The sequence below is a fragment of the Haliotis cracherodii genome, unplaced genomic scaffold (genome assembly GCF_022045235.1).
Source record: "Haliotis cracherodii isolate W230 unplaced genomic scaffold, xgHalCrac1.p SCAF_18, whole genome shotgun sequence".
NCBI lineage: Eukaryota > Metazoa > Mollusca > Gastropoda > Lepetellida > Haliotidae > Haliotis > Haliotis cracherodii.
The window spans coordinates 2,074,369-2,085,515 of NW_027266273.1; the positions used below are offsets into that span (position 1 = coordinate 2,074,369).

Genomic DNA, 11,147 nt, shown 5'->3' on the forward strand with positions numbered 1-11,147 from the left:
ACTCTTCCATTAGTCAGGCAAAAGCAAGTGAGTAGACGTAGTGCCAACCTTTCCGTCATCAGTCTGATGAAGGATCAGTGACCGCCCATATGTACTCGCCACAGTTCCATGTTATTGCTGAATGGAATATCTCATAGCTCCTCCTGCTGGCCTTCATCTGACACAAAAAGCTAACTTCCCACCTACTTCAGTAATCATAGCCTAGTGTTTTTAGTGTTCGAAATCCCATTACTGGATTACTATCATTTATTTGAGTGAGTAAATATTTATCGTGACGAGCAATTACCAGTTGAATGCTGCAGGAAGGCGTCAATTAATTGCGCACTATTTCCATATGTGCGCTGTTTGTATGTACGAACGGCTTGTGATGGAGGCGTGAGTTGCAAGGACACCGATTGACTCCCATTCTGTCAGTGACCATCTGCTCATCGAGGAATGTAGGTTTCGTGTACATACCGAGATGTCAGCATGATGTACACAACTGTAGGTACATACGTATCAAGGTCACTCGACTTTGAGTTTGACAACAGCCATTTTTGTACTCTGGCATGTCCTTTGTCACGTGATCACCGAATCGGAAATACCGATTGCGCAACAGCGACAAATGGACCACAAAATACGGTTTAGCATAAACCTATCTTTATTAGTTGTGTGTGACCACAATCTTGTGGTCATGTCATTGTGAGCACTGTTGCAGTTGCAGAAGTGTTAGGAAAATCACAAACACTACAAGTGTGAGGTTTGTTTCCTGATATCTGCATGCATGTTCTGTTCTGTTCTAAAAGAATTTTATACGTGTTTTCAACATGACATAGCAGAAGATCCCTTCTTTTCAAAAACACATATACATATAACGAATCACCTCAAGGAAGAATTCTGGTGCCGAATCGTGTCCATTAGCCGTGCCGTGATCAGCTGATCGTGGGTTCGATTCTCATAAGAGCCAAGATTGAGATAATTGGTTCGTCAGAGCCATGCTGGTGCTAGTGGGTTTCAAGTAGTGCCCTCTACTATCTCCGTCATTTTGAGTTTTCCATTTGTTGACACATTGTAAAATAACTGAAATCCCGTCGAAAGCGTAAAACAAAACTCACTCATTAGCTCTTTTCTAGCACATTAGTATTCAATACGTGCACATTTGTATTGTTAATATCCCAAAATTTAGTTTTCAGGTAAATGAATCAGTAATTGTTTGGTTTTCCATTATGTTGTCAGCTTCGTGAAAACTGATCTATCAAGTCGCTGAAAGAACGTTGACATGAAGTCCTACATGTATGGTGTACAGGGGGCGTTCCTGGCCCTCAGCCTGTGCACCGTGTGTGCAGCAAATACGTGCACCGATCTTGGAAATCTCCCTTTCTTGAAGAACGGATATACGTGGGCAGGATCTCCGTTTATGAACTTAACGACAGGTAAATCCAATAGTAAACATACCTGTCTACATAGACTAAAGGCCACAATGTTTCTCATTTCCAGAGGATCCTGACCTGATAAAGACCAAAACAAAAGAGACAGATCATGGCGGACTAATTGCCATGACAATTGATGAATGATGTATGAATAATGTTGTCACGAAAAGGGAAAAAACATATTAATTCTATGGATGACATCTACCTTAAGTTAGAATTATCTTTTTCCTGAACCGTTGCCGAATTAGGTTGGTATTAAATCGTTAATGAGAAAACTAGAAATTTTTCATTCAAAGTCAAAGTCATTTCCTGCTGTCTATCCGCCCAATGAAAAGGAACAATATCTCTAATTCAACATGAAAATGAAGTTTACGTGTGATAACCAGCGCACCGTTCTACATGTATCATACAGTTTCTGAACATCTCACATAGTAACAATATAGTATAAATAATAATTGTGTCGAGACACAACAAAGGTATCTACTTCTCCTTTGTCTTGTAACTATCTACTTTCAAGTGCATTACAAACATCTATTCATGTATAAAACATTTGAATCGATGAAATAACAAAGACGTTCGCGTAGCATGTAGATTGGTGTCGTGGCATGCTTTGTTGGTAATTATAATGGGTTTGATTTCCATAATTCCAGTCGATAAGGATCTTTGGTGTGTCAGCACCATAACTCATGTTTCATGGGTCACGTCATTCATTTTGTGGCTTTTGTTCCAAATAAGGCTAGCATGCCTTATATGACTGAAATACTGCTCAAAGAGGTGTCAAAAACACATCTTACTTTCTCATCAAGAATATAAGTAAGCATTTTCAATGTGAATCCCCGTGGCTATTTTGAAATGATTACATTATGAACCATACATTTACATCCATAATTGTCAAGGTTACGGTTCAATTCCAATGTTCATGCCAACTGCAAATATAAAAATAAGGAAACTTGGTTGCCTTGACCTCAACATAGAAAATCAGACCTAAACAATCACGGGGTGTAAGTATATTGTACACGCTTCAACTCCAGGTGGTCTGATGCTGTGCGCTGTCGAATGCATCAAGCGGTCCAGGTGCATGTCGTTCAACTTCTACCTTCAAGACGGCAGCTGTGAGATGCGTGACGTGGAGACAAGTGATCCGTTCTACTTGCCAGTGTCTACAGTTGTGCATTCAAATATAAATCAATTCCAGGAGGTATGGATACGCAGTTTGAAGCGAGGTCAACTGTGTCAGTCAATAGTTATAATAACTCCCTTAATCATACCGAGTTTCATTCAGGTACCAAATTCACATCCCCTATATCGTCCGAATTGGATTCTTTCCTCCTTGTAGCACCATTGATGCTGGGTTTTCGCGGCACCATTGATGCTGGGTTTTCACGGCACAAATGGGACAACTATTGACTTCACTCTTCCTCCCCCCCCCCCCCCCCCACCACCACCACCACCACGAATTATTACGTGGAAAGTCGGTTAGGGGGCGTAGTTAGTCAGTTTGTTAAAGCCCCCGTTCATCCCGGGGATTATCTTTCAGACACACGTATGCTGGCCAGCTCTGTGTGCAGGGCCCATTTCCACAAAGCGATCATAGTTATACGATTGTAGGTATGGCAGTACTTTAAAACAATGGCTCGAAGTGACATGTGCTTCCCAGCTTCCCGAGTTTAAATAAACTCTGCAGCTTGTCGATTGAGGTAACTGCGCTTTACATGTTGATAACCAAGATGTTTGCATGATAATCCAGACAAAATGTCATTTGCCGCTCAACAGGTGTACCACGTTTGTGGGAAGAGAGACATGCCAGTGTTGTTGTGGGATCATTACCCGATTCCAGGCGTACCAGTTGTGAACTCACTACTGATAGCAGTGACAGACTGACAGACTGACATCTCTTTTCTGAGGACGGTAGCAGTTGATATTGATTGTATGTGGCCCTTGGGAGCGCTCAATCAGCCACAAAAGGCAACGGATTCGTTTCGACAACAATACCATATTGGATAACGAGACGATTGTGTAACCAAATAATGCTCTTTCCAACTGACAACTTTTCGTTCTGTCAAATGGTGAACTGATACAATTGTACAATGTTTCATTACGTATTGGTCAGTTTTAGGATCATGAACATTGAATTTTACATACTAGATGTGTTTTTTTATTTTGGTGGAAATGCTAAAAAATCCACATTTGTAACGGTTGGTTTAGAGTATATATTCACATTCCTTGTTATTCCTGTACTTTAATGAATTGCAGTTGCTTGCTCGGACGTGTGAATTCCATAACTGCGACGTGCATGAGACATGTATCCCTGAGGAGGGAGGTTATTCTTGCACTGTGGGTAAGATTTACAACCAAAGCGACCCGTGAAGATCCGGGGTACAATTGGTCTTCAGAAACCTATGCTTGTTGTAAAAGGCGACTAACAGGAACGGTTGGTCAGGCTCGCTCACTTGGTTGATGCATGTATCCCATGTATTATCGTATCCCAATTGGGTGGATCGATGGTCATGATGCCGATCACTGGATTGTCTGGTTCTAGATGGAGCCTGTCCTTTACTAATTGTCAACCAAGCTCTGAATTTTATAAATTGCGTTTCAAAGAGGGCATTATTTTGAAATGAAAGGCGAAGTTTATTAATGCCAGCTTGATTTGAAACATCTTTCAATAATGGGGTGGCATGGGTGTCTCAGACGGCAAAGCCCCCTTCACACAGTGTGGAGTTGCGTCCAAAACATTGATTCTGGGTTCGAATCCCGGTCCGTGCTCGTGGTTTCACCAAAGTGGTAAACATCTTTGACCTGTATCACTTTAGGTTTTCCTCCCACATAAGCTGACACAACGTGATATAACTGAGATACTACAATAAGGTGAAATCTCTTTAACTCGAATCCGTTTGAAACAATATGATTCTACGACCAAGGCAGAATCCTTAATTAATTGGGGACTAGTATAGATCGGCAGTTTGATTGTCTCCAACTACTGATATGTCGATATGTTTCGATGGTCCTGATAACTCCGAGATGAATATAGAATGTGACACATACTTTTTGGAGTGGATTTGTTCGTGATATATCGTTTGCATCAATAGCAGAGATACCTCTAGCAATGTGTATGTAAATTTACTTTGTGAACTGTGAGAACGGGTGGTACTGTCGCCTTTTCGCCTGTGGTCTAGGTCTGTGAGCATTATACCCATGCTCGTGGGTTTAACCAAAGTTGTACACGTCTAAATCATGAATTACCTACCACATCAAGCTGACACGACGTGATATAACTGAACTATTGGTGAAGTGAGTGAATATCGTTTTCGCCGCTTTTAGCAATATTCCAGCAATATTACGGCGAGGGGCACCAGAAATCGGCTTCACACTTTGTACCCATGTGGGGAATCTAACCTGATTCTTTGGCGTGAAGAGCGAACACTTTAAACACTAAGCAACCCCACCGCCCCTGAAATATTGTTGAAAGGGGGCTATTCCTAACTGACTCACTCACTCCCACTACGTCAAGCCGGTGAAACTTTGAAGTGTAGGGATAAAACGTAGGAACTCGTTTTACACAGTCCGAAAGCAGAAAGACGTCATGGTATCCTGCTTCCTTTTTTGTTGGAAAAATCCAGTGAAATGGAGGTCTATATCTTGTACATGTACACTCGAGAACATATACTTCGCACATTGACATGTTTTGTTATTAATCCACTTCATTAAATAGGGTCCGTGTGGGTCAGTCGTGAAGGTCATCGATCCTTGCAGGTTTTTCCCCTACATCAATCTGACACGCCGTAATATACCTAAAATATTGTTCAAAGCTCGCTCGGGACATTCAGATTTCTGTGCAAGCGCCGTATCTGTGAAATGGGATTTTACGTCGCGTCCAAGAGTATTGCACTCATAAAGCGACGTGCATGTGTGTGTGGCTGCTTGTACTAGTCTGGACTGATGCCGATTTAGAGTGCTAGCCCACTGAGATACCATGCCACAGTTTAACATGAATACCCCACTCAGAAATAGTATACTGACTCCAAGCCGACCAGACCTTGTTTTAGCCCGACAGGGTAACAACAAGTACCATCTTTTAACATATTTTGGTATGACGAGGATCGAAACCCGCTCTCCAGGCGGACGCTTTACCTCTAGATCACGGAGGCAGTTTTTGGTCTGTACGGGTCACTTTGGTCTTAAAACTGACACATCATGACATAACTGAAACTGCCCAAAGTGGAGTCAATCACAGACTCACTCATCCTTGACTTGTTATGTGTTCCTAAAACAGAATTCCCCTTATCTTGTGCCGACGTTAAGCAGTGCGCACCCAAGAGTGGTGATGGAGAGTACTGGATATACCTACGCGACTTCAACATGGTCAAAGCCCGCATGTATTGCCACAACATGGCGTCCACAGAACCCGCGGACTACCTGACCCTCCCTGTCACTAACTATGGCTACTACCCCATTCTCCGCAACCCTGTCTGTGCTGGAGAGGTGGCGGGCCTGGAAGGTACCTGTGATGGAAACGGTGGGGAGGTCTGGTTCAATAAAATCAAGATCGACACACGGGTAAGATATTTTGTTATATGCAGGGTTTAACGCTGCTTTGAACAATGTTACAGTGATATCACTAATAATTGGAGGGAAGTACAATGTAATGAAATTTATAGACATTTATATTTACTAACGGACATGGAATTGTACCAAAATATCAAAAATCAAAATGGGTTCGAATCTTGGATTTGAACACTTGACAAGCGGATCCTGTCACAACAAGGAACTCTTCTCGGCACAGCGATTAGCAGCGCTTTAGATCACCCATTCACCCTCAACCTCTATCATATGAACGGTGCAAAATATGGTATTATAGTGTTCCCGTGAAGAACTCGGTTAGAATACGACTCATGCTTGTCTTAAGAGGCGACTATGCTTGACGTATGAGGCGACTAACGGGATCGGGCGGTCAGGCTCGCTGACTTAGTTTATCCATGTATTTGTATCCTAATTGCGTGGGATATTGCCAAGTGGGGCATACAAACAAACAGATCAAATTTTAGGGACATGGTATATGTATAACGATTTTGTATTTGATGCTAATGGAGGCGCGGGTGATGAAGTAGCTATGTTTGTTATGCAGAGTTGTATCCCTTGACTGTGCCAGGATACGAATATCAGATTCGTCGCGATCAAGAGTTTTGGTAAGTGAGTACCAAAGCAGTACTCGTTGGATTCACCAACTGCAACATGTAATTAATTAATGTAGGTGTAGGGCGCCGGGAGTAGCTGTGCAGAGTTGCGTGTCTTTTGTGTGTCAGGATCTGATAGTCGTGTGTAACATATCCTGCATAAATGGTTGTCATAGATTGCTATGTCTGGAATTACCACGGTGATTACTTAACTGGATGTGACATGATTTCTTTTTCAGTCACTGAGAGTTACCACAAACGACCACACATTTGCTAACTACACAAATTGGAAATTGCTGTATGGAGTTGCTTCAGATTGTTATGCCAAACACTACGATGGAGTCAAGGCTTCATGCGGACCTCGCGGCACGTTTACCATCGATTTGAGTGGAACTGGCATGGCCGTAACGCCGGAGGTAGTTATGAAACTATGTAAATATTGATATCTCATTGTCATTTCCAAATTGCTTCTGTTGCAAAGGAAGACAACTTATGTGTTGGACACCCAATGAACACGTGTTGTTTCTCAGATGTTCTAGTAACTCAAGGCGGCACCGGTGGCCTGTCGTCTAAGGCGCCGCAATTCACTTTGCAGAGTTGTGTCCCGTATGAGTTCAAAAAAATCTATAGAATCACGTTTCCCCCTTATCAATGTTTCCCAATTGCGTTGATCGATGCTCATTATGTCAATCACTGGATTGTCTGGTCCAGACTCGATTATTTACAGACCGCCTTCATATAGCAGGAATATTGCTGAGTGCGGCGTTGAACAACAAACATCGTCCGGGCACCTGATAACAACAGCAAGTATTGAAGGATTGCTCCTGTGCGAGGTTACACTTGGCGGCAATGGATTCTTCCGCGGTGGCCAACTGTCCTCAAAATAATAATTCACTGATTTTTCTTCAGCACTGTGCAGTAACGTACAGTAGAGGCTGACCGATTTAAAAAAAACAACATCGAAATCTTTTATCTATTTCCGTAGACGACCTGGCTCGACACCGGCTTCAGGTACTGGATGAACGTTACGCGAGCCGATGACAACACCAGGATCTACATGAACTGCGGGGGGTATCCGGGCTACTGTGAGGCTGAGGACGGCCTCTTTCTCCAACCTTACAACATGGACGGTAAGGACTCAGTCACACATACAGGATTTTTACTGCTGTACTACCATTCCCGATTTGTCAAAAGTCTGATCAAGATCCTGTGATTCGTAGCGGAAATTCACAAACAATCAGATATTGTTCAGGAAGCGTCCCGATTCAGCCGTTTCCAGCCGAATTCGTCCCGATTCGCCCGTTCTCAAAACGAATCTGATCCGATTTGTATCTTCCGCATGGTAAAAAAGGACGGAAACTGCCCCGACAGCTTACCGATTCTCCCGAATGCGATCCGACAGAGATCAGACAGTGACCGGACAGTGAACCGACAAACTAATGACAAGATCTGGACTCAATCAACAAGAAACGGCAATGAACAATTCATCACGACAGCGTCCCGGCCCACAGGACACTGCCCAGACAACACAGGGCATTGTTACGATTTTGATCGGGTACAGCAGAATCTGTCACGACATAGTCACGATTGTAATCCGACTGGACAAAGTCGACTGAGTTTCCCGAATGTTACGGGATGGACCATACAGTCGGGAGTGCTTGGCCGACCTCTCTGGACCTTTCCCGATCCGAGGACTCTGTTAAGAACGTATAAGACTGATAGGACATTCCAGATCATTGAGGATAGTAATCCGACTTTTTCACTTTTCGTGTCGTAGCGCTGTCTGATCTCAAACGGGAGCCACAATCGGCACAGTGTAAGCCTGGCCTAAGCACAGGCTCAGAACAGTCAAGTATAAATACGAAACTGCTTCTACAATAAATTATGTATCATCTGAAAATATGTAACAAATATTATATTTGGGATAACACTTTCTTTGTAAAGTATAGATTCTCGTACTTTTTTAGGTTGAGTCCCAAATATGTAATATATAATAATCAGCTGTCCATACACACAACTGAAACCTTAAACCGATACTTAGAAACTCGATGAAGCCACTTGGAACGCAATTGTACTGATTAATGAAGTATACTTTCTCGTTTTCCTTTTCAGTTCTTAAAGAGTCATCTGCAGCCGAAGTTCAGTGCGCCATCCAATAGTTGCTTGATGCAAGCATCGCTTGTTTTAGGATTCCTTGGTGACCATGTATAATTGTTTGACAAAATTGTTTAGTTACTTGAGCTTCAGTATACGATCTTACTCCTTTTGAACGAATCAAGGACATGAAATAACCAGCATGGTTAAATACAAAAGTTACTGATCTAGACATCTTTCATTTAAAATAATAACCCATACCTTGTTTCAAACATGTGTTTGAATTGCGAATTTACGGGACAAGGTGGCGAAAATGTTGTTTTTAAGAATTTTATTCCTTTGTCGTGTCTGGATGTGAGGACAGTGGTTCGAATTCCAGATTCGCCCTTATTATGATCCTGTTTCTTGTCAGCACCATACGTATGTCCCTTGTGTTCATCAAACTGCCACAACTTGCGCCACCTTCGGCTTTTCTCCTACACTTAACTGAGTCGCTGTGTTATAACCAGTATCACGAAGGACGAGAAAGAAATGCATACTTCCACACAGTCAAAGAGAGCTTGTATTGTATAAACTTAAAAACGTCTCGATTATATTTATGTGCTTGTTGAAGTGGTGTTGTGATGTATTTGCATAATTTGTATATTTGCTACTGGTCGCATTAAACTGGGGGGAAAGGCGTATACATTTCAGTGTCGTTTATATGTAATATTTGTTTGTCTGTGGTATGAATTCAAAACGTCAACGCCAGAGAATAACCTCGTATATCGAATATCTGCAGAAACATTCCACAGGGCGAAAAGGGTAAAATAGTGATGACAGTTATATGAATGGATCGTAGTCATTCAGCGATGACACCAGGTGTTTGCGAAAAAGGTAAGAATGTCCTGCTCAACCGGTAGCACCCGCCATTTTACATTTTAAATGTAAGTGTTCGTCGATTTGTTGCTTTACGCCCAATAATCAGTGTTTAAAAATTTAGAACTGCTGTTATCGTGCGTCGAGTGGTCGAACAACGAGTCCATTGTCCATTTCCCTTAATAGGAAAACTGAGCAAGTATGCTGTATTTTCCCAGCAATGTAATTAATAAATATTGTCTATTATATCCTTCATGCCCCTTGTACCCACTTCCAGACATGCTCATTATATGAGAATGTCTTTGTATAGACAATATTTGCTTACCATTTCATAGCACAGTAATGTCGCTTTGACCTATAGCGTTTAACTGACATGAGAGTAAAGACTCTTTTCTGTTGCATATGGGCCCATATGTGTGGTATTGTTGTGGTTCCTGTGGCTCAGGAAAAAAAAACAGTTTATGTTTGTTATGTTCTAAAGATTGTTAGTTTGTTTAACGCTGCAATCAGCAATATTCAAGCAAATTGACGTTCTGTAAAAATGATGGTGTTCTGTAAAAAATCGAGTCTTGACCAGTCAATCCTTTAACTGACATCATGAGCATCGATCTACGCTATTGGGATACGATTACATGCACCAACCAAGTCAGCGAACCTGACAACCACGCGCTCTCGTTAATCGATAAGCATGTGTTGCTGAAGACCCTATTCTAATGTACTACATACAGTTTTACATGTCATATGTAACCACATAAGTCAGCTCGTTTAAGTCGTTTATTGAACGTTATACCTTCGTCTGTATATAGGTTAAGTCACTGCATCTACTTCTACGTATTATTAAACTCTCGGCACACAGTCACACCTATTCCAGCCATGTACCTAACATTCAAATGCTAACAGCTAAGCCAACATTCAGAAATCTACACAGCACGCTCGTTACACTGCTAGAGGAAAATGGTATTTACGCTTGTCTCACTAAGGTGACAATCGCGACGAATCGAAATCTCCCTGTGCTGACTAAATCCTGTAACTCTGATAAAGAAGAGTAAATGATTTCACATCACGAAATCACTCAATGCTATTGTCATTCCGCTGCTATTACATATCTGTGCTTTTAGCTCTTAGCTTTCTTGTTAGTGTCTTTACGATGACCAAAGGATAATGATTGTTGGTATTTCTTCAATATGCGTGATGGGTTTGAGAACATATGTTGCCTTGACTGTTTCAATAACAAATAAAAATCACAGACTACCAATTTCTATTGCTTTGCTTACATGCATTTTATAATAATAAATAAAATATTGCAGCAGATGATGAATATATTAAGAAAGGACCCGGTCACCAGATAAACATAGGGAAACGTGTAGCCAATGTTTTATGGCTCGCAATTCGCTCTGTGGGATGACGTCTCATAGACGTGCCAGGATTCCATTTAAAACTTCGTCCTCATTTGGATCCTTGGTTTGTTACCCGAAAACAAGGACTTGTCGGCTCGGAGTCAGTATTTACTGTGTCTGAGTGGGGTATTAATGTTAAACTGCGGCATGGTATCTCAGTGAGATAGCACTATAGATCGACATCAGTCCGGACCACAACCAGCCACACATACATG

At 41.8% G+C, this 11,147-nt stretch overlaps 1 protein-coding gene across 1 annotated transcript; it reads left to right on the plus strand.

Annotated features, from left to right (window-relative positions):
• The first annotated feature begins 1,258 nt into the window (after positions 1–1,258).
• Positions 1,259–8,781, plus strand: LOC139465504 (A disintegrin and metalloproteinase with thrombospondin motifs 9-like). The gene is made up of 7 exons (XM_071247225.1): positions 1,259–1,412; positions 2,441–2,607; positions 3,663–3,747; positions 5,683–5,966; positions 6,823–6,999; positions 7,569–7,713; positions 8,696–8,781. The coding sequence occupies exons 1-7, from the start codon at positions 1,259–1,261 to the stop codon at positions 8,740–8,742; spliced, it is 1,059 nt and encodes a 352-aa protein (XP_071103326.1). The 3' UTR covers positions 8,743–8,781.
• Positions 8,782–11,147: the final 2,366 nt, after the last annotated feature.